Source organism: Panthera pardus, unplaced genomic scaffold, assembly GCF_024362965.1.
Source record: "Panthera pardus isolate Hobbes unplaced genomic scaffold, ASM2436296v1 HiC_scaffold_13, whole genome shotgun sequence".
NCBI classification, from domain to species: domain Eukaryota; kingdom Metazoa; phylum Chordata; class Mammalia; order Carnivora; family Felidae; genus Panthera; species Panthera pardus.
The window spans coordinates 160,600,907-160,627,667 of NW_026526688.1; the positions used below are offsets into that span (position 1 = coordinate 160,600,907).

Sequence of the window (26,761 nt, forward strand, 5' to 3'; positions counted from 1 at the left end):
CTCTGCATTTCCATAGGAATTAGATAAATTTCTTGAAAGAGCTTGTCTTTTCCCAGTATCCTTAGCCTTTATTAGCATAGTCTCTTACTATAGCAAGCACTCGCTGTTTGATGGAGTCAGTTTAATATCCTACGTTTCTTAAGAGATTTGAGCCATTATATTTTTTCCCTCTACAGAATTAAGAAATCTGACTTCAGAGGCACCTGGGTGGCTCAGTCGGTTAGGCATCTGACTCTTGATAATCAGCTCAGGTCTTGATCTCAGGGTTGTGAGTTCAGGCCCCACATTGAGCTCTGCACTGGGCATGATGCTTACGTAAAAAAAAAAAATCTGACTTCACAAAGCAGACAGAGGTCTGCTTTAATCATAGAATCATTAATCATTAATCATAGAATGATTAATTGGTCTATAAATAATTGTATTTAGTTGTCTGAAGGTCATGGTGCCACTTAGTATTTATTTACTGGTTAGCTGCTTCACATAAGATAGTACTAATTATTCTTTTGGCGTGCATATTTTGAGTGCTTACTGTTTGTTAGTTGTTACGTTTAAGTGCTTAGATGAAAAAATTGGGGCTTTGTCATCAAGAAGTACACAGCCTAATGGAGAGAGAGATATGCAGACATTTGGTTATAGCTCTGTGGTGGAGGCTGGGATAATGAAATAAAGTGGAAGGCTATATGGATAAGCCTGAGGGTAGAGAAATTTTCATTTTTAGATTTGTTTGTAATTTAAAACTTACAGGAGATGGATAACTCTCCTACTTAGTAATTTTGAATAATTATATGCACATTATATGTACTTTCACAAATACATCTCAGTAATATTCATAATAACTTACTAAAGAAAATACAAATACTTGGTATTTGTATTAAATAAGTTAAATAAATAAAACCTGAGATTTGAATGAAGTTTGTCTTATTGGCAGTTTTCTAAGAACATATATGCTAAATGCTTAATATGTAAAGTTTCTTTAGTGATTAACTGAGAAGAAAATTACTGCCAAATTAACTGTACATTGTTGGTAACTTGTGGATAAATACTTACTACCACTATATTGACAGAATACATGATTTGTAGTTGTGTCCGAAGTGAGCATTGTATTAAATTATGTGTGTCATCAAATGGATTGTTTGAAAACTGCTTTTCTTTTTCATCAGAGTATCTAGAAACAAATCTGAAAAGAAACGTAGAGATCAATTTAATGTTCTCATTAAAGAACTGGGATCCATGCTTCCTGGTAATGCTAGGAAGATGGACAAATCTACTGTTCTGCAGAAGAGCATTGATTTTTTACGAAAACATAAAGGTAAAATTTTAACTTTATAAGATGGATTTTTTTTTTTTTATAACAGACTCTCTCTTAAAGCACAATGTGGTAGAATCTTGACAGTGATTCTTAAAATTGGATGCTTCCATACCTTTTTCTTAAGAGAAAGAAATCAATTGCCTTTTTAAAGGTTTCCTGGTATGTTCTTTATTTCATTCAACAAACATTTATTTAGTGCCTACTATACGCTAGATTCTTGGGGTGAAGAGTAGCAGTCCTGGCCCTCAATTAAATTTAAGCCGAGGAAGACAAACATGTGAATAACTAATTTACAACTAATTTATTTATTCCTCACCTGTAGATATTTAAAATGTGAGTAGTGTTCACAAACCATAAACATGTTGTGAGAACACAGGAAAAAAATGTCAGGAAGGGCTTAAAAATAGCTGATTTTTCAACTGAGTCTTCCTTTTAGGTTAAGTAAAGAGAACCACGTTTCACCCGGAGGGAATAGGAAGTATTGTGTGCAAAAGCAGGGAGAGTTCAGTGTAATTGGAGCATAGTTGAGTGGAAAATTATGGGTATATTTGAAAGAAAGGCAGGAGCCACATCATTTGGGCCTTATATGCCATTTTAAAAGATTTTAGGGGTGCCTGGGTGGCTCAGTCGGTTCAGCATCCGACTTTAGCTCAGGTCATGGTCTCACAGTTTGTGAGTTTGAGCCCCGCGTTAGGCTCTGTGCTGACAGCTCCGAGTCTGCAGCCTACTTTGGATTCTGTCTCTCCTTCTCTCTGCCCCTCCCCAACTTGTACTCTGTCTCTCTCTGTCTCTCAAAAATAAATGTAAAAAAAAAATTTTTTTAAAGAAGATTTCAGTATATGTCTAGTAATTGAACACTGTTTATAAAATAAAGTGATTATTTGTTAATTGAAGAAAATCACTTTGACTATAAATGAGTCATGAAAAGAAAAAGTTAAAGAATATTAAGTATTTTGGTAACAGAGATAATAGATGAAAAACTTAAACATTTCCTTTTCTAGTTACAAGTGAAACCACAAAACTTCTCAAAAGGAGAATTTGTAACTAGTACCTTTATTCACTCCTCCCGGGCTCACTGAGTCATGCATTAATTACCAAGCTGATTTTTACACTCCATCAGTATCTGAAATTATTTTTGGTAATTTCACAAATGCCATCAGCCCCACCTGTTCTGCTACCAATCAGATAATAGCAGTAGCTTTTTCTTATACCTAATGCACTGGAAGTTTTAATCCATCCTCCACTGGTTTTCTTTTTTCTTGGTCTGTGTTATACTGCACTTCTTCATTCATCCCCACTTTCTAACTGAAACTTTATTTTTTTGCCCTCTAAATGTCTTGTCTTTTGTGCTTTTGCTTTCTCTTCACTCTTTCCCTTGGTTATCTCATTCCATAGCTTCAACTATTATCTCCCTATTAAACTACCATATCTGTATTTTTAGATGCAAACTTTTCAGTCTTTTGTATCCAGATAACTTTTGGATCTTTCTTTTGCATGTCCTCAACCTCAGTGCATCTAAAACTGAACTCATTTTCATTTTCTCAAGTCACCTCTTTCTCTCAACTTCCCTTTTTACATTTTTATACCACCATCATTTCAGGCCCCAGGACTCAAGCCTGAAAAGACTTTTGAATTTTTTCCATCTTCCTTAGTACTACATCACAGTTGCCAAATTCTGTGGATCCTTCTGTAAATGTGTCATAATTGCTTGTCTTCGCTTTTATTATTACATTTTACCTCTGCAGTTAGTATTCTCACTAACCTTAGTGTCTCTTGTTAGCACACTTAGTCCCCTCAGACATTGCAGCTCAATAAATGATTGCTGAATGAAATGAAATAATATGCATACCTTTGCCCCTGATAATTGAAGATTAATACTGGCATTAAGTAGATCAGTTTTTTTTTTCAAAATTGGGTATATCATTCTCAGAAAAGTAAAATTTACCTTAAATTAAAAGGGAATTCTTAGATACTTATTATTAATACTCTAAAATAAGCCTGTGTTTAACTAAAGTTGATGGGATTTGCTTGTGGATTTAAATCTTTTTTCTGAATGTATATAATTGGTGTGAATGTGAAAAACATGACTATATTCCACAGAATTAGTAGCTAGACTTTTTAGTTACTCTTCATATTAGTAGTACAGGCATTTCCAGTACGCCAAAAGTTGGGTGACAGTTTAATATGCTTGATTTATATATCTGATAATACAAAATCAAAACAGCCTGGTCCCTACTTTTCACAGCAAAGTAGAATATGTTTTTGTGGAGTAATATCTATGACATAGATTTTTGTTTTGGTTGTTTAAGATGTCTGCATTAAAAAATGGAAAAGTATTTATTACCTAAATAGTTGAGGTTTCATCATTAAGGAATAGCTTTCTCGTATCTAAATCTATTAGAAAAATGTTGCAAAATAAACTCTAATAATTTTGTTAAAATGTGTGCCCAAGCTAGGGATCTCCAGATTTTGACCAGTTTAAAAACATGCAAGAGGACACTAAGCAAAATCACTCTGGGATTATTACTTGGGAGTTTTTGCCCCAAATCTTAATTTAGTCTCCTTGATTATTAAGAATAGAGCACCTCAAATTGGGAGGAATCTTGCTGCTTGGCAGTAGGGAAGCCTGTGGTCATTTCAGTAAAAGCAGAATGATGGACTGACCTCCTTGGCTCCTTTCCTCCAGGCTCGCGTCCTTAGACTGCTCTAGGTTCCATCATTTAAATGTCAAGAGAAGGATGAGGAAAAAGAATTTGTTCTGATGCTTGATACTAATCTGCTTCTTCTGATTCCTATTTGGTCATTATGTCAAGCAGGAAGCAGTCTCAGGCCTTCCACAATACAGGTTGTCAGAGCTCCCAGAGAAAAACCAGAGATTGGTATTCCCAGGAGACCCAATCCAAGGAGATAACTTGCCACATTAGCCCATGCAGTTCATCACTGGGCCTTCTAATACCTACCTAGACCAATACATGTTATTGCCCATGGTTCTCATTTTAAATAGGAGAGAAGGCAGGTTGTTGGACTTTAGTACCACCCTTTAGCCCTACCCGGTGTTTGGAGTATGCCACTAATGTATCAAATAATCTTTACAGAAATCACTGCACAGTCAGATGCCAGTGAAATTCGACAGGACTGGAAACCTACATTCCTTAGTAATGAAGAATTTACACAATTAATGTTAGAGGTATGTCTAGATTTACTTTTTGAAAAGTTTTATTTTCCTCAGAAAAGATATAGAGATGATGAATTTTAGTATATCTTAACAATATTAATTTAATATTGAGAAGTCTTTAATTCATTGTAAATCAATAAATTATATCTTCAATTAAAATTAATTGATGTAAGTATAGGTAAATAGTAGTATTCGGTAAGGTAATGTTAAATTTTCATATTTTTAATAATACATGAGTTTTGAGAGGCTTGATAAAAGTCAGAAACCTATAGCTATCAAGTTCTTTACCTGAGACCACACTAACAATATTCATATGAAGAAAATGTAGATTATTCATCATGTTAAATACTATGCCCTCATAAAGGGGCACCTGGCTGGCTCAGTCAGCATGTGACTCTTGATCTCAGGGTCATGAGTTTGAGCCCACGTTGGGTGTAGAGATTACTTATAAATACAATCTTTAAATATTATGAAATGTAAAGCTACTGTGTAATTTTTTTAAACAAATTAAAATTCACCTAAATACAATATAAGATGATGATAAATGATTTTGAAAATATTAAAACATTGAAATATACATTGAAAGGCAACTCTTCTTAATTCAAGTAGAAACTTTTAAAAGGAAGTAAATGTTCTTCTGTAACAAAATTATTTTTGAAAATAATTCAGAACATATTTGCTTATAATTAAACCCTCTAATACCTCATACGGTTATTTCTAAAATCCACAGATATTTTGAGTCACTCATATCTATCAGTTTTACTTCTCTACTTTTTTAATTGTTTCCTGTGTAGAATAATATAGGTATCATCTTTGCACGCAAAGTACACAGAGTTCAATATCAAATTTCCATGTAAACTTTAATAGGAAACAGAGGTGGTATACTTTGGTAGTAACATTTAAAGACAAGAAAAATAAATACATAACAAAGTAGACATAGAAAGAACCAAGGAAAGCAGTTGAGGTAGGTATGTGGAAGTTGTTAAATAATTTACATCTTTTATCCTGTTTGTTTGGATGTATTATTTCAGACCTGAAGCATTTATCTGTGTCATGTATGTGTATGTAATGACTATATTGCAACTGTCTCTGTATATTGACTGAAGTCTGAGGCAACATAAAGTATTTTGCAAATCAATGAGTTATTTTTTGGTTCATACTTAAGATGGAACAGTTAATTGCTGGATTAATTAAGTATCTATATATTCAGCAGAAATGTTACCATATGAAAATTTATTGGACTATAAGTATATTTATGTATAATCGTAGCTGTCCTTAAAATCTGAAAAATAATGAGCACTTTTCACATATTAACTCTGTGAATCCTCAAAATAATCTTATGAAGTAGCATCTGTTTATGCCTTTCTTACTTCCGGATGAGGAAATCAGGAACAAAGGGATTATGAAATTTACTCAAAGTAACACAATTAGTAAGTAGCCCCATTAGGATTCACTGCAGCCTCTCATCTCCCTGGCCTCAACCTCTCTGCACACTGCCACTCATGAACTTCTTTCATTGAAAGCTAGCCAAAGAACAGTCCTTTTATCTTAAAAACCACCAGTTAGCTCTTTGAATTACCGGACACTTACATTATAGACCAAATAATAGTTTCTAATTTTAAGGGTTTTACCCCCCCAAAAGGTAAGTGTTCTTCTGCAACAAAATTATTATATTACTTTTAAGTTTGTAAAAGAGTAGTCTGTAATAGCCTTCTGATCATCCAGTCATTACTAAACTCATTGATAATGTCCAAAATTATCTTGCTTAGGTAAAAGTAATATGTTTATGAAAGAGTACACACAAGCTGATGTCTAAATACATAAAGGATTTAACTCATTTAATTACTCCTTAATTTTTATTATATGATTATATTGTCAGTGCAGTGGTTTAATAAGATCTTCTGTGTTAATCATAAACATTTACTTACTCTGCTTCATTGGTATGAAAATTTCCTTACAAATTCATAAATTGGTATAATATCTTCAGTCATTTCTTAATACTTAATGAAGATAAATTCACTAATAGGCCAAACAGAACAGCATTGTCTCCAAATTTTCTTTACACTGCACAGATTCTTTTTTTTATTATCATTTGCCAAGACACATGTAGTACCTATGATGTAGATAACTATTGAAAGGAAGAAAGAAACAAGAGTGCTGATACTTAAAAAAAAAAAAAAAAAAAAAAAAAAAAATTGATGGACGCGAGCTGCTTCCATATCTTGGCTCTTGTAAATAATGCTGCTATAAACATCGGGAAACAAGTCTCTCTTTGAATTAATGTTTTTGTATTCTTTGGGTAAATACTCAGTAGTGTGATTACTGGATCCTGGAGTAGTTCTATTTTTACCTTTTTGAGGAACCTCTGTACTGTTCTCCAGAGTGTCTGCGCTAGTTTTCAATCCCACCAACAGCGCAAGAGCGCTCTCCTTTCTCCACATCCTTGCCAACACTGGTTGTTTCTTGTGTTGTTGATTTTAGTCATTCTAACAGATGTGAGGTGATACCTCATTGTAATTTTGATTTGCATTTCCCTGATAAGTGATGATGAGCATCTTTTCATGTGTCTGTTGGCCATCTGTATGTCTTCTTTGGAGGAATGTCTGTTCATGTCTTCTGCCCCTTTTTAAATTGGATTCTTTGGTTTTTGGGTGTTAAGTTCTCTAAGTTCTTTATAGATTTTGGATACTAACCCTTCATCAGATATGTCATTTGTAAATACCTTCTCCCATTCCATAGGTTGCCTTTTCGTTTGGTTGATTGTTTCCTTCATTGTGCAGAAGCTTTTTATTGATGTAGTCCCAATAGTTTATTTTTGCTTTTGTTTCCCGTGCTTCAGGAGACCTATCTAGAAAAAGTTGCTACAGCTGATGGCAGAGAAGTTATTACCTGTGCTGTCGTCTAGGATTTTTATAGTTTGAAGACTCACATTTAGGTCTTTAATCCATTTTGAAATAATTTTTGTGTATGGTATAAGAAAGTGGTCCAGTTATATTCTTTGGCTCTCCAGTTTTCCCAACAGCATTTGTTTTTTTTTTTTCCAGTGGATATTCTTTTCTGCTTTGTTGAAGATTGACCATATATAGAATTGTGGGTTTATTTCTGAGTTTTCTGTTCTGTTGATCTGTGTGTCTGTTTTTGTGCCATTACCAGACTGTTTTGATTACGACAGCTTTGTAGTAGAATTTGAAGTCTGGAATTGTGATGCCTTCAGCTTTGCTTTCTTTTTCAAGATTACTTTGGCTATTCAGGGTCTGTTGTGGTTCCATACAGGTTTTAGGATTGTTTGTTCTAGTTCTGTAAAAACACACTGTTGGTATTTTGATACGGATTGCATTAAATGTGTAGATTGTTTTGGGTAGTATCGACATTTTAACAATATTTGTTCTCCCAACCCATCAGCATGGAATGTTTTTCCATTTTTTGGTGTCATCTTTAATTTCTTTCATCAGTGTTTTATAGTGTTCAGAGTATAGGTCTTTCACCTCTTTGGTTATTAGGTTTATTCCTAAGTATCTTATTATTTTTTGTGCAATTGTAAATGGGATGGTTTTCTTAATTTCTCTTTCTGCTCCTTTATTATTGATATATAGAAATGCAACAGATTTCTGGAGATTGATTTTATATCCTGTGACTTTACTTAATCAGTTCTAGCAGTTTTTTGGTGGAATCTTCAAGTTTTCTATATATAATGTCATATCACATGAAAATAGTGAAAGCTCTACACCTTCCTTACAGATTTGGATGCCTTACATTTCTTTTTGTTGTCTGATTTCTGTGGCTAGGAATTCTAGTATGGTGTTGAATAAAAGGAGTGAGAATGGATAGCCTTGTGTGGTTCCTGATGTTAGGGGAGAAACTCTTTTTCCCTGTTAAGGAGGATATTAGCTGTGGGTTTTTCATATATGGCCTTTATTATGTTGAGGTATGCTCCCTTGAAAACCACTTTGTTGAGGGTTTTTATCGTGAATGGATGTTGTACTTTGTCAAATGCTTTTTCTGCATTTACTGAAATGATCATATGGTTTTTATCCTTTCTCTTATTGATATGATGTATCATATTGGTTGATTTGCAAATATTGACCCACTCTTGCAATCTAGGAATAGACACACTTGATCATGGTGAATGATTTTTTTAATGTTTTGTTGGATTCAGTTTGCTAATAATTTATTCAGGATTTTTGCATCTATGTTCATCAGAGATATGGCCTATAATTCTTTTTTTTGTAGTGTCTTTATCTGGTTTTGGTATCCGGGTAATACTGGCCTCATAGAATGAATTTGGAAGTTTTTTTGGAGTAGTTTGAGAAGAATAGGTATTAACTCTTCTTTAAATGTTTGGTAGAATTTGTCAATGAAGCCATCTGGTCATGAACTTTTGTTTGTTGGGAGTGTTCTGATTACTGATTCCATTTCTTTGCTGGTAATTGGTCTGTTCAATTTTTTTATTTTCCTGTTTCAGTTTTGGTAGGCCATATTTTTTCTAGGAATTTATCCATTTTTTCTATGTTGTCCAATTTCTTGGCGTATAGTTTTTTAATCTATTGCAGTTGCATTTCTGTGGTGTTTGTTATTAATTCTCTGTCATTTGTCATTTATTTATTTGGGTCCTTTCTCTTTTTTCTTGATAAGTCTGGTTAAGTGTCTTCTCAGTTGTAATGATTTTTTTTTCAAAGAACCAGCTCTGGTTTCATTGATCTGTTTTTTGTTTGGTTTTGTTTTAGTTTATGTATCATTTATTTCTGCTCTGATCTTTATAATTTCCTTCCTTCTGCTGGCTTTAGGTTTTGTTTGCTGTTCTTTTTCTAGCTTCTTTAGGTGTTAAGTTTAGGTTGTTTATCTGAGATTTTTCTGGCTTCTTGAAGTAAGCCTGTATTGCTATAAACTTCCCTCTTAGAACTGCTTTTACTGCATCCTGAAGGATTTCATTTCATTTCATTTTCATTTGTTTCCATGTCCTTTTTATTCCCTTTATTTCCTCATTGATCCATTTAGTAGCATGTTATTTAACTTCCATGCATTTGTGGTCTTCCCAGATTTTTCTTGTGATTGACTTCTAGTTTCATAGAGTTGTGGTCAGAAATGATGCATGGTATGTATGACTTCAGTCTTTTTGAATTTGTTGAGGCATGTTTTGGGTTAATATGTGATCTGTTCTGGAGAATGTTCCATTTGCACTTAAAAAGAATGTGTATTCTGTTTTAGGATGGAATGTTCTGAATATGTCTATTATATCTGGTCCAGCGTTCATTCAAAGCTATGGTTTCCTTGTTGATATTCTGTGATGTAAGTGGGTTGTTAAAGTTCCCTACTATTAATGTATTATTATTGATTAGTCCCTTTATGTTTATTATTAACTGTTTTATGTATTTGGAGGCATAAATATTTTCAATTGTTGTATCTTGTTGGATTGTCCCCTTTTTTATTGTATAGTGTCCTTCTTTGCTTCTTGTTATAGGCTTTGTTTTAAAGTCTATTTTGTCCCATATAAGTATTACTACTCTGGCTTTCTTTCCCTCCCTCCCCCCCTTTCCTTCCTTCCTTCCTTCCTTCCTTCCTTCCTTCCTTCCTTCCTTCCTTTCTCTCCTTCCTCTCCTTCCTCTTCTCTCTCTCTCTTTTTCTTTCTCTCTCTAAATTTTTATTTAAATTCTAGCTAGTTAACATATGGTGCAGTATTAGTTTCAGGTGTAGAATTTAGTGACTCATCACTTGCATACAACACCCAGTGCTCATCACAAGTGCCCTCCTTAATACCCATCATGGGTTTAATCCATACCGCCTGCCCACCTCTCCTCCAGCAACCCTCAGTTTGTTCTCTTTAGTTAAGAGTCTGTTTCTTGGTATGCCTCTCTTTTTACTCTGGCTTTCCTTTGACATCCATTTATATGGTAAATATTTCTCCCATAACCTCACTTTCAATCTGCAGATGTCTTTAGGTCTAAAATGAGTCTCTTACAAGCAACATATAGATGGGTATTTTTTTTTTTTTTATAATCCATCCTGTCACCGTGTCTTTTAATTGGAGCATTTAGTCCATTTATGTTCAAAGTAATTATTGATAGATACGTATTTATTACTATTTTATTACCTGTTTTGTGGTCATTTCTGAAGATTTTCTCTGACCCTTTCTTGTCTTTCTCTCTTTTGTGGTTTGCTGGTTCTCTTTAGTGATACATTGGATGTATTTCTCCTCATTCTTTCCATATTTATTAGTGATTTTTGATCTGTGGTTATCATTAAGTTTATGTTTAACATCTTCTGCGTTTAGCAGTCTATATTAAGTTGATGGTTGCTTAGGTTTGAACTCACTCATTACACCTCTCTTCCCTATGTTTTAGGTATATGGTATCATATTTTACATCCTTTTATTTTGCAAGTTCCTTGACTGATGTTTTATAGAAATACTCACTTTTACTGCTTTTGTGTTTCCTGTTCACACTGTTTCTTTTCCCCTGAGAGATTTCCCTTTCATATTTCTTTCAGAGCTCATTTAGTGATCATGAACTCCTTTAGTTTTGGTTTGTCTGGAAGACTCTATTTTTGTTGTTGTTTGGGAAACTCTTTATCTCTCTGTTCTGAATGATAGCCTTTCTGTTCTGAATGATAGCCTTGCTGAATAAAGTATTCTTGGTTGCCGATTTTTCCCATTCAGTATTTGAATTTATCATGCCACACCCTTCTGGTTTGGAAAGTTTCTGCTGAAGAATCCCCTGCTAGCTTTGTGGGATTTCCCTTGTATGTAACTGTATTCTTTTGTCTTGTTGCTTTTAAATTTTTTTCTTTATTACTGTATTTTGCTATTTTAATTATATTATGTCTTGACGTAGATCTATTTTTGTTGATTTTTGTCAGGGGTTCTCTATGCCTTTCTTTCTCCAAATTAAGGAAGCTTTCAGCTATTATTTCTTTAAATAAAGTTTCTTCTCCCTTTCCTCCCTCCTTTTCTTCTGGGTGTCTATAATATGAATGCTACTGTGTTTGATGGAGTTACTGAGTTACCTAAGTCTGTTCTTGTTTTGTGCAATTCTTTTTTTCTCTCTTTTGTTCAGTTTGATAACTTTCTGTTACTCTGTCTTCTAGGTCATTAATTCATTCCTCTGCTTCTTCCATCCTGCTGTTCTTTCTGATAAGTATATTTCTCGTTTCTTTTATTAAGCTCTTTATTTCTGCTATGCTATTCTTTATCTCTGTGTTGAGGGTCTCACTAATGTCTTCCACTCTTTTGTCAAGTCCAGTGAGTATATTTATGATCATTACTTTAAAATCTCTATCAGGCATGTTACTTCTGTTTTACTTAGATCTCTGGCTGTGGCTTTGTCCTGTTCTTTTCATTTGGGACAAATTCCTCTGTCTTCTCATTTTGTCTAAGTCTCTCTGCCTGTTTCTCTGTGTTAGGAAAGTCAGCAACATCTCCTGTTTTTGAGGGTAATGGCTTTTTGAAGAAGATGTTTTGTAGTGCCCTGCCGGGTAGTTGGCCCTCTTCTCCAGGGCCTAGCACTTCAGGGAGAACCTCCAGTGTGTGCTGCGTGTGCCCTGCTGTTGTGTCCTGGCTGCTTTATTCTTCAGCTCAGTCATCTACAGAGGCTCTCTTTGCCTATTTTAGGCAGTGTTTGGTTCCTGGCCTGAATGTGGCATGTTTTAATAGGTGTGGTCTGGTCGGTTTATGAAATGAGACCTATCACCACCTCCACTGGAACTGAGGCCCTGCCAGACTCCTGAGTGGGGAGATATGGTGTGGGCAGGGGTTTGGTTTTCTGGGGGAGGAGACACACCATCCTGGGACTGAGACAAGTGTGACTGGAAAGGACAGTTCTTCTCTGGACCACAGGGGTATGGAGCTAGGTATAAATAATTTAGGTAACAAGTGTTGGCTACACTGGTTCCCACTGGTGGCTGTGTGTTTAGGCTGAGGGGTGGGGGAGGGAAATGGTGCTTACCAGTTCCTTTGTTCCTGGTAGGAACTTTCTGTGAATGCTGCCTCTCTGGGATACACTCTGAAGTAAGCAAATCACCTCTCCATTGTGTGCCCAGGTGCTCTTCAGATCGCTGTTTCTATACTGTATGTCCATGGGTTGTTTGTCCTGCCTTCTCCACCACTGCCTCCGGTCTCTCCCCAAGCCAAGCCTGCTGATCTTTAGAACTCCAGGCTTTAAGCCTGCTGGTTGCACCTCACAAGATTTGACCCCTCTTGCTTTCCAAGCCAATTGGTATGGGGATTTGTTTTCTTCCTGTGCTCCCCTGTGTGCTAGTGTGTCTTTCATTCTTCTCTGCTACTGGAGCTTCCTCCCTTCCCACTGCAGCAGCTGATCTGTTTCGCTGCATCTCTGCACTTCGTACTTTCTTCACTATGGCCTCTTCTCTACTTTTAGTTGTGGAGCTTGTTCTACCAGTCTTTAGATGGATTTCTGGGGTATTTAGGTTATTTGATAGTTATCTAGTTGTATTTGTGGGATGAGGTGAGCCTAGGGTCCTCCTACTCTGCCACTATGTTTGAAGACAAAGAATTTTAATTAACTCTTTCTGTTATACAATGTGGGGAAGGGATACGCTTTATAGGCTTCAGTCTTAGGAGTAGGATGTCCTTCCCTGTCTTACTTTCTCTTCCATATGTCTTCTCTTCTGCCATAGGGTCTTCATCAAGACCCCTTTAGTTTTTGGTGTACCTACCCATCCACCTTGCCCAGAAATTGCATCCCTCCATTGAAAAGAAGTCTGGGCCCTGGGTCCTTCTTATGTTAAGACTTTTGTAGTATGCTGGTGGAGACTTCTCTCTGGTTAGTCTTTGCCTTTCCTGAAGATGAAAAGGGCAGTTTCTGGTTCTAGAAATGGCCTTATGTCATTGAGAGTTCTGATTCCAGTTCCTTCTCTTCACAGAAGAGAGCTGCACTCAATTTCTAGCAAATATCTAAGAGCAAATACAGATGACTGTAGTAAATATTAATTTGCTTTCAAAGATAATCTAGCTTCACATGAAGCATGTTCTTTTTTGTATCATTTTGACCCCATTCATAACAAAACAGTAATACTGGAATTATTGTAGTAGAGTTTTTGGAAAAATAATTTCATGAATATTCTTAAATTACAAGGTTTTCTTACACAGAGCCAAGAATGCATTTTTCTGAGCTATTCTAGAAGATAGCCATCTACTCAAAATCTGTTCATTCTGACATCCAAATCTATCCTCTAATACAAGGTGAGGGGTGGTAGGGAGGGTGCCTTTTTCTGTATGTTCAACAATTCTTCATAATTACTTAGAAGTAGATGGAGATTGGTCTAACTCCCAGGTCCATACATTATATATTACAGATATTTTTTTATCTACTCTGTGCTGCACATCTGCTGGGTGCTGCAGATAACAGTGTTGAAGCAGATATATATGGCTTTCTTTTTTTAAGAAGATATATATGGTTTTTCCCGAGATTGCCATTTTTTAGAGAGCCCTATAATTTTAAAAGAAATGTAAATGTAATGTGATAACTGTTTTGATAGGCAGAGAGGAGCTCCTCCTACAGAATATCTTTTCTGCTGTGTATCTTCAGCATTTTTTCACTGGATCTTCCTTTCCTTCAGCCTGCATATATACTTCAGTTACTTCCCTTGAAACCTGGTCCCCTTAAAACTTGTCCTTTCTCCTTTCTTCCCTCTGAAGTTCATAAAGGAGTGGTTTATAATAGCCCAATTATCCACTTGTCTCTAAACTCACTGTATAGTCTGACTTACCCTTCTACTGACATAAATCTTTTGAAAGTCACCAAAATTCATTTCTCATTTTTTCAGTCTTTATCCTGTTTGATCTCATTTTACAGTGAACCATCCCTCTTTCTCCTCACTCACTTTGTCATTTACTCTTGCATTGCCTCCCTTGACAACAGTGCCTTCTCTCTTTTCTGTCATGTTCTCTGGTACTTTTCCTCCTCCTCATCCCCATGTGTAGATAATTACCCCCAAGGATTTGTCTTTGACATGCTTCTGTCTTTTGCAGATCTTATTTCTTCACCTGTCACTTTTGTGCCTAGGATTCTCAAGTGAAAATACAGGATTGCTTTATTTATTAAGTATTGTATCCTCTACACCAGCTTACTTCCTGAACTCTAACTTCCCATCTCTCAATGCTTGCCTAAGTCCTTCTCGGTCTTACTACTACTGATTTCATTCAGATTTTTGTTAACTTCCCAGACCATTCCAAGCCACTGAGATTTTCCTAGCAATTCCGTTTTCCCTAGATCCCTGTACACACTGCTTCTAGACTTCTTTTGAATGAAGTCCTAATGTCTTGACCTGGTATTCAAGGCCTATCATGATCTGACCTCAGCTTACAACAGCTTAATCTCCCTTTCACTTTATTACCCATGTATCTCCTTAAGCTTCAGTCAGATACCTCTCTGTTAATATATCCAAAAGGTTGTAATGTGTTCTGTTGTGTGTCAAAGACATATCATTGATGTCATGTGTGCTTCAGATACACTAGCATCTTCAAATAAGGCAGTTTTCATTTAGTATACATATAAAAATGATAGAACATTAAGTCTCTATGTTTTAGAAGCCAGCTCTCCCATATTAGACTAGAATGTGACTTTTTTGTTTTTGCTAGGAGCATTTAAAAATGCACAAAGATATGTACTAAGGTATTGTAAAGGGAAAAGCTAGCATTTGGCAGTGCTCTGGAAATTCCACATTAAGTCCTTTGTTATTTAATTAGATTTTTTTTCTGTCCTCTGAAATACTTTTTTCTTTTCACTTAACTGACCATTATGTTTAATTTCAGGCTCTTGATGGTTTTTTTTTAGCAATCATGACAGATGGAAGCATAATATATGTGTCTGAGAGTATAACTTCATTACTTGAACATTTACCAGTAAGTATCCTGTGATTTCTTTCTTGTTTAATGCCTATTTTAAATGTTCTAAAGCACGTGGAAGAAGATATCCAGAGCCATGTTTGAAAGGTGGTTTCTGTGGGGGATGAGAGCTCTGTATCTCTCTCTCTCTGGCGGTAACTAATATTTAGCTGCCTCTCTAACCTCTGCCCTCCTTATTCTAATGCTGTTTTCAGTGTTTTCTCTTTTTTTAATGTGTTTTTTGTTTTGTTTTGTTTGAGAGAGAGACAGAGACAGAGACAGAGCACAAGTGGGGGAGGGGCAGAGAGAAAGGGAGACACAGAATCCAAAGCAGGCTTCAGGTTCTGAGCTGTCAGCACAGAGCCGGACACAGGCCTTGAACTCACGGACCACAAGATTATGACCTGAGCTGAAGTTGGACACTCAATCTACTGAGCCATCCAGGCACCCCTGTTGTTTGCTGTTTTATTGAACTTATATTTATTGAATATCTACTCTGTGTCACCCTCTATGCTAGGTGCTGTGTGCAGTGCAATGGACAGTTTTTATAAATTTGAAGTTTTATTTAAAATGTAATTGTTTTAAAAAAATAAAATGTAATTGTCTTATTTAAGATGGGAGTTACAGTATAGATATTCTGAAATTACTTATAAATTACTCTTAAAATGCCCATCTCTTGAAAATTTATGACAATACAAAGTAAACTGTTCTGTAAAGGTCTCTTTCAAGAGATAGTGAAAAAGCAGTATTTCCCTCCCTCTGATTATTCTGCTACATACTTCATAAAAAGAACAGACTCCACATTTAAAAGACCAGACTCTGAAAGGACCTTATGGAAAGCCAGGTAGTAAGTAATTTGCTAATCTCTTTGGGTCACAGAGAAAATGACTTGGCTTTACTACATTTTTAAAGGGCTCTTTTTTCCAAGTAACCTCAAATAGTAGGCGATTAGCCCAACATCTAAAAATTGTTTGAGAGTAAACAGTAAAATATAGCATCATGTAAGTAAACTAGTATGGACAGAGAAAAGAACAGGCTGATTTACTCAATTTTCTGGGCAGTTCTCTTTTATGAAATACTTACATGGTAAAAAAAGCCAGAGAAGGAAACTTTTTATAGGATTAATATACAATGAAGGTAAGATTAAATAATTTAAGTTGTAATTATATGCTTTTAAACCATGTACAATAGTATTGGTTTTTCTTTCAGTTATGGATTTATAAAACTATATAATCTTTAACTTAATCATAGAGTATCATTTGCAGTATGGTCACACTTTTTAAGAGCCTGCTTTTTGGGCACTTTCCATAAACTCCATTCTGAATTAGATGTTCTTCTTCTTTGTTCTCATGTTACCTACACGTACCGCCATCATGACACAGTAAACTGTAATTTTTTTTTAATTTGGATAATTATGGTAGGTGTAAGCTTTTTAAGCGCAAGGACTTAATCTCCCTATCTATATGGGCTAGCTAATTATTCCGAGAGGCAGTCAGTCAGTCATTATTTATTGAATATATAAAAGTGAGTAGACTATGTGATGTGGCTGTTAAAAATTCCTTCGTAATGGCACACTGCCGTTGGATCTTTGCCAAGAGGATGTTTAATTGCATTTTGAAATAGCATATCTACAGCAGATCTAGTTGGGATTTAAGTGTTTGTAAGTGTTTGATTATTAACATTTCCCCCCTCAGTGAAAACCATCTTAACCTTCCCATTCCCTCCTCGATTTTTTTTTAACTTTTAATTTTAGGACTGTCTTAGATTTACAGAAAAATCAGGAAGATAGTACAGAGACTTCCCTTATGCCCTATACCCAGTTTCCTCTGTTACTAACATCTCCTGGGTCTTTCTCATTGTGTCAGCTAAAGCTTATAGACTGGCTGGTGAACTTCTGGGTGGAGGAGATTGCTAGTAACTAATCCAGTAGACCTATTTCATTCCATTCGGAGTTAATAGTATCCTTTATTAAAACAGTTTTTTTGCTGTTCTCCAGTTACTGTGGATACTTAGCCTCACATCACTGACTTTGCTGAATTGTATGTTATTTACTGGTTTGAAAACATAAACACACAAAAAAAATTAAGTTTGTTTATTTTGAGAGAGAAAGGGTGTGAAAGTGAGTGTGTACAGGTGGGGGAGGGGCAGAGAGAAAGGGAGAGAATCCCAAGTAGGCTCTGTGCTGACCACATGGAGCCCGACATGAGGGTTGAACTCATGAACTGTGAGATCATGGCCTGCACTGAAATCAGGAGACAGACCCTTAAACCGACTGAGCCACCCAGGTGCCCCAAACACAAGTGTCTTCTGAGAAAACGAAATAAATAATACTTGTTTAGAATTGAACATAATAAGAAAAAACAACATGTGCTTTTCTATTTTGGGTTGTCATGAAAAATTAATTGTAACAAGTTGTTTAAAACAATTTTTTTGTGTTTTAATATACAAGCCTTTTCTGTCTAAAAAGTTGTCTGGAAGGAAAGAAACCAGCAAATCCCAAGTTAGGCGATAGTGTTTGTAATTTAGTTCTGTTGAGAAATTAAAATTTGCCATCTTAATCATTGGTCAGTATAACTTAAAAATTTTCAATTTTAATTTCAACTCGTACTATAAAGTTAAAACACTGATACCAGAGGTCCTATAAAAAATAGTTTTCTTTGTCACTTCATACTTAAGAATTCAGGCACATTTTAACCTATTTGTTGCTAATAATCAGGAGTAGGAACTTTATTGATTTTTTTTTTTTTTCCTCTTGGTCTGATGTTCTTTGACAAAATGATAGGGTCATAATAAACTCAGTGTCAAAAGGGATTTTAGATCTCCTTAGCCCAGCCTCGCTTTATGTTATCAGCAAACATGTACCTGGAGAAAGTGGACTTACTTGTGCAATAATTTAGTGGAAGTGCCAACACAAGAAGTTGGTCTCTTTACTGGGAACTTAAAATTGATAAAACTTTACAAGTTCAGATTGATTCCTTCACACTTGCTTAAAGGTGCTCCTAAGAGAGAATATATTAAACTTGTAATTACTTAGTGCAGGGAGGATGATTAGCCGTGTTACGGTATAACAGAATCCAAGACTAAAAGTGCTGCTCTTAAGATACTTTTCCTTTTCTACTCTCCTTAACTTGTTAGTTTGGAAATACAAACACAAGTGTGGTTTAAGAAAGTCAGGGGCTCCTGGCTGGCTGATTCGGTTCAACACCTCGATATTAGCTCAGGTCTTGATTTCAGGGTTGTGAGTTCAAACCCCATGTTGGGCTCTGTGCTGGATGTGAAGCCTACTTAAAAAAAAAAAAAAAGTACAGAATTTGCCTGATATGAATATAGTATGCAGAAATACAATTTAGAATTTTTTTGAATACTTATATAAGGATTATGAGAGCTTATTTGATAGAGCCAGAATTTTTGTTCCCTGTGCCTATACATAAGGAACACTGTTGTAATATCCAACATATATTTGGCATTTTTTTCAGAGGAGGTTTTAGTCCCTTTTAAGCTACTCCTCTCCACATCAGTTATTTAACTGTTGGTTGTCTACCTGAAAGAAAATGTAATTGGTAATAGTGAATAGTTTCCACTAAATGGTCACTAAATGACCTATGTAGAAAAAAACAGAAGGGCCTATATGATCCAGTAATTCTGCTATTGGGTAATTACCCAAAGAAAACACAAGCACTAATCCAGGAAGATATATGTACCCTGTGTTTATTGCAGCCTCATCTATAATAGCCAAGATATGGAAGCAGCCCAAGTGTTCATCAGTAGATGAATGGGTAAAGATGTGGTTTATATGTGCAGTGGAATACTACTCAGCCATAAAAAAGAATGAATGGAATCTTGCCATTTGCAAGGAACATGGATGGACCTAGAGAGTATTGTGCCAAGTGAAATTAAGTCAGACAGAGAAAGACAAATATTAAAATATTTCACTTCTATGTGGAATCTAAAAAATAAACCAAATGAACAAAAAGACAAACAGACTCAAATACAGAGAACAAACCTAGTGATTGTCAGGGGAGATGTGTGGGGGAAATAGATAAAAGAGGAGGAGGGTTAAGTGGCACAAACTTAAAGTTTTAGGAAGGAAGGAAGGAAGGAAGGAAGGAAGGAAGGAAGGAAGGAAGGCTGTTGATTTATATGACAATCAGGATTTATATTTCTTCTTTATAAAAATGATTGAGAGAGATAAAAGGATCCAGATGGCTGTCATTTTATTTTCTTTCCTTTGAATTGTGTTTGGGAACTGAGTGGATAGTTTGCCAACATCAAGTATGATCAGCCTCACTTAGAGATTTTAAATGTGTGTGGCTAATGGAAAGTTTGACACATTAATTAATTAAGCAATTAGCTGCCTGTTGACCCTGACACTTCAGATTATCAGGTATTAGGAGAAGCAGAATAGTGGGGAAGCATTGGTGTGTTCATACCATTCTATACTAGTCATTCATATTTTTTCTTCTTTTTTTTTATGTTTATTTTTGAGAGAGACAGAGCATGAGCAGGGGAGGAATAGAGAGAGAGGGAGACACAGAATCTGAAGCAGGCTCCAGGCTCTGAGCTGTCAGCACAGAGCCCTACGCGGGGCTCGAACTCATGAACTGTGAGATCATGACCTGAGCCGAAGTCGACACTTAACCGACTGAGCCACCCAGGCGCCCTTGTTGTCAGTGGTTCTTAAGGATAGGAACTATCTGAATCATTTTTGATTCCGCAGCCATGGCACATCATAGGCAACCTGATGTTTGTCACATTACTGTCGGTTAGAAATCATAGTTAAAGCCAGATTTTTAGCAAGGATTCTAATGCTTAACATACTACTTGCCTTTTTTGTTGTTATCTAAAAGCAAGGCTTTTGAGGGTGCCTGGGTGACTTAGTCAGTTAAACATCCAACTCTTGGTTTGGGCTCAGGTCATGATCTCAGTTTGTGAGTTCGAGCCCCTCATCGGGCTCTGCACTGACAGCATGGAGCCTGCTTGGGATTCTGTCTCCTTCTCTACTTGCTCCTCTCCTGCTTGTGCTCACCCTCTCTCTGTCTCTGTCTCTCTAAAAAAAAAAACAAAAAACAAAAAACAAAACTAAGCACTTAAAAAAATAAAAACAAGACTTTTTGACAATGAGATATAGGATAGATGGCTGGAAAAATGTAATAGAAAAGAAAGGACACACTGAACAATTGAAATAATACCAAAATCACATCTCCTCTTCACTTAGCCAGTGGCTGTGCTTTGGTCCTTGGTTGCAGTGTATGCCACCATAATTTACCAGAGGTTTGGATATATGATAAGGCTGTACCTCATAGCCAAGCTCTATCATGTAGCCAAAGCTTTTGCTAGTAAACTTTCTTAGTCCTGTTATATTTTAATCGTTCAAATTTGATGAAATTTACCGTTGCAAATAATTTATCAGACTTCCAAAGTCATATTGACCATAGATCTGATGACACTAGTTAATCAGAGACATGGAGGTCATCTTAACCTTCTTCCACGTTCTCTTATTTTTTGAGTGGTGCTCTATATTTTGACATTTGTCAGTTTTTATGGAGAATTGAAAGAAAGCCATATGCTCATGTGTTTTAAGAATGATGATCTGCTTTTTTTTTTTTTTTTAATGTTTTATTTTGGAGAGAGAGCACAAATGTGGAGGAGAGGAGCAGAGGGGGAAAGAGAAAGAGAATCCCAAGCAGGCTGTACACTCAGCACAGAGCCTGATGCAGAGCTTGATCCCATGACCTTGGAATTATGACCTGAGCCAAAACCAAAAGTTGGACACTCAACTCACTAAGCCACCCAGGCGCACCAAGAACAATGATATACTTTTTAAATAAACGTATCTTGAATCACTAAATTTATTATTTTTTTAATTTCTTTTTCAGTCTGATCTTGTGGATCAAAGTATATTTAATTTTATCCCAGAAGGGGAACATTCAGAGGTTTATAAAATACTCTCTACTCATCTGCTGGAAAGTGATTCATTAACCCCTGAATATTTAAAATGTAAGTAGTAGCTATTAAGCAAAAAGTTAAATGTATTTGGTTGCATTTTCCTTTACTTTTGTAAGCTTGTCATAAACACAGACATTATCTAACCAAATGAACACATAGCATCATTCCATATGCCCTATTAGATCCTTTTTAAATATTAGTATATATATATAAAATGGAATTATGACCATGTTAGGAGTCTTAACTCTATTTCAGAATACATTGAAATTCCATCTTTTTTGTTATAATAGTTTTGCCATAAAAATGTGTTTTTCACAAAAATCGAACTTGGCAATATATTTTTTTAAAAAAATCTTTTGGTATTTAATGAGAGAAAACTGAAACATTCTCATTTTCACACATCATTCACCAATTGACTGCTGAAACTGGGGGAAAAATAAGTTATGTATTTCAAAAAATTATTAAGTAAAGGAAATTGCTTTATTAAGTAAACAGAATGAAATGATCACTTGCTGGATATATTTAATGTGCCTGGCACTTAAGCTGTATCATGAAAGTGCCAAGAATAGTGGAAAAAGTCGTTGCCTTTAAGAAGTACAAAATAAAAATACTATGGTATAATCAGACATTTCTCTTAGGTCCATTTAACAAACTAAAATGACCAGAGTGTCTCATTTTCTTCAATAAATTACCTCTTGTGTAATCTGAAATTGTTGTAATACTGTATAGATAATTAATCACTTTTTTCATGATTTAAAAATTTTGATTTTTCTTGGGGTGCCTGGGTGGCTCAGTTGGTTAAGCATCCAAGTTCAGCTCGGGTCATGATCTCACGCATGGTTCATGCGTGGGTTTGAGCCCCACATCAGGCTCTGTGCTGACAGCACAGAGAGAGCCTAGAGCCTGCTTCAGATTCTTTGTCTCCCTCTTTCTCTTCCCCTCCCCCAATTGCGCTCTGTCTCTCAAAAATAAACATTTTTAGAAATTTTTTCTTTAACTTTTCTGGTAATACTGATTAATCATTTTAAAGGTTCTTCATATTTTGTGCTTCTTTTTTTTTTTTTTTAAGTTTATTTTGAGAGAGAGAGTGAGCATGCACGTGAATGAGAGAGGGGCAGGGCGGGGGTGGGGGGAGAAGAGAATTCTAAGCAGGCTGCAAGTTGTCAGCACAGAGCCCAACATGGGGCCTGAACTCATGAACCATGGGATCATGACCTGAGCTGAAATCGAGTCGGATGCTTAACCGACTGAGCCACCCAGGAGCCTTTAAGTGTTCTTTGTATTTTGAATCCTAAAATTCTGTAGCATACTAACTGTCCATGAGTAGAGATACACACATGTACATATATGTGTAAGTATGTATGAGCGGCTATTATTAAGAAGGGATAGCCTGTTAGAAGGAGTTGTGAAGAATTAGAGATGAAGAGAAGAATCCATTTGCTTTATTAAATAAACAGAATGAAATGACCACTTGTTGGATATATTCAATGTGCCTGGCACTTAAGCTGTATCATAAAAGTGCCAAGAATAGTGGAAAAAGTCGTTGCCTTTAAGAAGTACAAAATAAAAATACTATGGTATAATCAGACATTTCTCTTAGATCCATTTAACAAACTAATATGACCAGAGTATCTCATTTTCTTCAATAAATTACCTCTTGTGTAATCTGAAATTGTTGTAACTTGTGTAATCTTAAACTGTATAGATAATTAATCACTTTTTTCATGATTTAAAAATTTTCTATATTTTTTTATTTAAGCAATTATTCATAATTGCTTAAAAATCAAGCTCTTACAACATTGACCAATAGACTATCTTAGAGGAGAGAGACCTGGGCTGGATTATAGAGGCCAGTTATGTGTCTATAAATAGTGCTTGACATCGTGGATTGAATGACATTGCTTGAGGTAAATATACAGAGCAAGGAGAGAAGAAAGCTGGAACCCTGGGACATAGCAGTAGGTGGACAGGAGAAAGGGTCCACTTTAGAGACCTTCATAAGCGCGAAATTGGCTGGAGAACTGAATGCAATCCTCTGGCAGAAAAACAGTCATTAGGCTTCTGCTTCCAAGATCAGAGGTGAGGTTGGCAATAATACTTTTTGATAGAGAAGAGCCTTAAATGACTTCCTGACCCCCTAAATAGCTGATATACAAAAAAATTATTTCCCCAGAAAAATAGGGTTTCATGCCAAAGGAGTAATAGGATATAAAACAGAGGAAATTGCTTAGAAAATTTAGGATTCTGCAAGTAGGTCATTTGGGCCATAATGATGAAAGTGGGGTGGCACAAGTGGTGTGATTTTGTCCAGAGAAGTAAATAGGGCTTAATATTTCATCCTAAGGAGTTTGACTTTTTACACAGTGAGGAGTCAATGAAAGGGGATTTGAAAAAAAAGTGGTCTGAAAAAAATATATCTCAGGTGGAAAATTTTGAAAGGACCAGATTGGAGGTTAGGATAACAAAAGAAGTAAGGATGAAAAGGAAAGACTGTGCATGAGTATTGAGTAGATAAACTCAGTAGGCACAGATGTTGGGTATTAGGTACAGGTGACCAAGTGGCTAGGGATCATCCATGGGAAGGTTTTAGGAAGAAAGTAGTTAGATTTTGAATCTGATGAGTTTGATTAAAAGCCATTCATGGTAATAACAAGAGTGTGAGTTTGATGCTGTGAGTGAAAGGAGGTGTTACTGGTCCTTGAGTGCTGAAATAATGACAAAAATAATATATATGAGTAGTAGGCAAGATTGAATTTGAGCAGCAAGAGTTTGGAAGCATAAAGAATATGTTTTTGCTAGATGAAGGGTAATATTTCTACTAAATTAGTGGTACTAGATGCTCAGTTGGAAAAAACGACTAATGGGCGCTTCATTGGTGAAATAAATAGTGGGTCCTGGTGACAGATTAGTTTGGGGCTTGTGATAGGTAGAGAAGAGACCAAATTGATAGGGTTTCTAATTGGGGTGATAACAGATATAGGACAAAAGGGAAGAACAGCTGGCTTAGAAGAAAGATGAATTAACGTTCAGATATTTTGTGTTATTTGGTGGGATAATCAAGTAGAAATGTCCTAAAGTAAATAGTAATTTGAGATTTGGTCTTACATAAAATGTGAGAATTAAGGAGAGAGATTTAGGAGTAAATAAATTTACCAGTGCCAATAAGTTTATAAGGGATAGAAGATAAAGAGGAGAACTTTTGTCAATGTCCATAGTTTGAAGATAGATTGACAAAAGGGATAGAAATCGTCAATAAGGTAAGAAGGGTAAGATTTGTGTGATGGGGATGAAGGCATGTGAGTTTTAAAAGAGGTAGAAACAATGAGGAAAGATCATTGAAGTTAACCATACAAATATTGGTGATCTTCCGAAGAGCAATTTCTGTAGAGGTGTGAAGAGTAAAGCCACATTTCATGAAGTTAAGGAAAATGAATATATGGAAACTAGAGCATGTAATAAAAAGGAAGGTCTGTGATAAAAAAAAAAAAAAGGCATGAAAAACCTTTTGTTTAAGATAGAAAGACTTAAACAGATTTCAAAGTAGAAAGTTAGGACCCAGTGAAGAGAATATATGGATGCTAAAGGAATGAATGACTGTGGTGTAGCTCTGGTCCTAGAGAAGGTAGAGAAGACTGTTCAAGGTAGAGATAAAAGCCTTAGCTTTATTAAAAACAAATTTTTTTTTAACATTGTATTTATTTTTTGAGAGACAGAGAGAGACAGAACAGGAGTGAGGGAGGGGCAGAGAGACACAGAGATAGAATCTGAAGCAGGCTTCAGGCTCTGAGCTGTCAGCACAGAGCCCAACGAGGGGCTTAAACCCACGAACTGTGAAATTGTGACCTGAGCTGAGGTCAGAGGCTTAACTGACTGAGCCACCCAGGCGCCCTTAGGAGCATTAGCTTTATGATGGGAAGCAAAAACCTTTCTTTGATATTAGAGTGAAGAATGAGAAAGAAGGAAAGTGGGGAAACATATGGTTGCTTGTATCTGAAGGTCTCTTTTCTCTATTAAGGACAAGGTGAGATCATCTCCTGAAGATAATTCTGCTTTTATGGACTAAATGTCATTAAGGGCCTCTGTTGAAGAAAATAATGATTATAAACTTACACAACTTTTACACAACTTATATCATAACATATATCATTCTTTAAGATAAATCAAAAATATATCAAATTTTTTGTCATTTCAGCAAAAAATCAGTTAGAATTCTGTTGTCATATGCTTCGAGGAACAATAGACCCAAAGGAGCCATCTACCTATGAATATGTGAAATTTATAGGAAATTTCAAATCTTTAAACAGTGGTGAGTTAAAATGCTTTTCTTATAAGTATATTTAACTTGGTATTTCTTTTAAGCTCTTAAAGACATAGATGTTTGAACATCAATAAAAATTAGATTTTACTGGAGTAACTGATGATATATATTTCCTTAATGTTGTAGTATCGACTTCAGCACACAATGGTTTTGAAGGAACTATACAACGCACACACAGGCCTTCTTATGATGATAGAGTTTGTTTTGTAGCCACTGTCAGATTAGCTACACCTCAGTTCATCAAGGTATGTTTTTTATTTTATTCTCCAAAGAGGATTTCACTTCATATTATGAGAATTATCTTTATGTAATTGTTTTGTTCTTTCCAAAGTTACTGAACGACTTCTTTCAAACGCTGAAATAGTAATGATGATGAGTCATTAAATATACATGGTCTTAATCATTTTGAAGCAAATGAGTTATCAAGGCACTCATTAAATTATAACTGATTTTAAAATACGTATCCTTTGAAGTTAACCAATGGTTATATATCACCACTGTCCTACTTTTGTGCAAAATTTTAGGGTACTTTTTGTTTACTTCATGATCTGCATTAAAGGAGAAAGGCCAAAAATCTAGCTAATTTTTAAAGATTGCTTTTGAAATTTCTTAAAATATGCAAGTGGCTTTTTACTGCATATAATTTGCTTTTTTAATTTTAAAATTCAGTTAAATAATTTATTTTATTTCCTGGGCCCAAGAAGTAGATGATTAGTAGGGAAGTGGGAAAATGAAAGAGTTCAACCATTAGAAAGTGGCTTGAAATAAGTCAGACTAAGATTTTAAATTTAAGAAGATATCATATTCTAGGACAGAATACTGAAATAGCAGTTAAAGGATCTTAATCCAGTCTTGCTCTGCTTGTTTTGTTCTTAGGAAATAATAGCGGTGGCTAGCAATTGTTGAGTGTTTGTACATGCTGCATATTTTACATGTATTCTCTCATTTAATTCTTAAAACAACTTTAAAGATAGATGCTAGTATAGTCCTCATTTTATATATAAGGAAGCTGAGGCTTAGGGAAGTTCAGTTACTTGCTCAGAGTTATAGCTATCACGTGGTAGAACTGGGATTGATTCTAATTCCCATTCTCTCAAAGCCCAAGCTCGTAATCCACGATATTGTGATACAGAAGGTCATTCAGGGGCACAAAGGAGTTTGGAGTGCATTGCTGAG

The 26,761-nt window shown here is 35.5% G+C and overlaps 1 protein-coding gene across 7 annotated transcripts in view; it reads left to right on the forward strand.

Annotated features, from left to right (window-relative positions):
• CLOCK (clock circadian regulator) overlaps positions 1 to 26,761 on the forward strand; it is a 125,661-nt gene that overhangs the window by 58,635 nt on the left and 40,265 nt on the right. For 6 of the 7 annotated variants that reach the window (XM_053901564.1, XM_019469555.2, XM_019469547.2 and 3 more), the window contains 6 exons: positions 1,161 to 1,309; positions 4,405 to 4,496; positions 15,250 to 15,339; positions 21,198 to 21,318; positions 25,460 to 25,573; positions 25,712 to 25,830. In XM_053901564.1, the coding sequence (XP_053757539.1) occupies positions 1,161 to 1,309; positions 4,405 to 4,496; positions 15,250 to 15,339; positions 21,198 to 21,318; positions 25,460 to 25,573; positions 25,712 to 25,830 (685 nt within the window). Of the gene's footprint in view, positions 1 to 1,160; positions 1,310 to 4,404; positions 4,497 to 15,249; positions 15,340 to 21,197; positions 21,319 to 25,459; positions 25,574 to 25,711; positions 25,831 to 26,761 lie in introns of those variants that run through there. The other variant, XM_019469569.2, reaches the window with a different exon arrangement.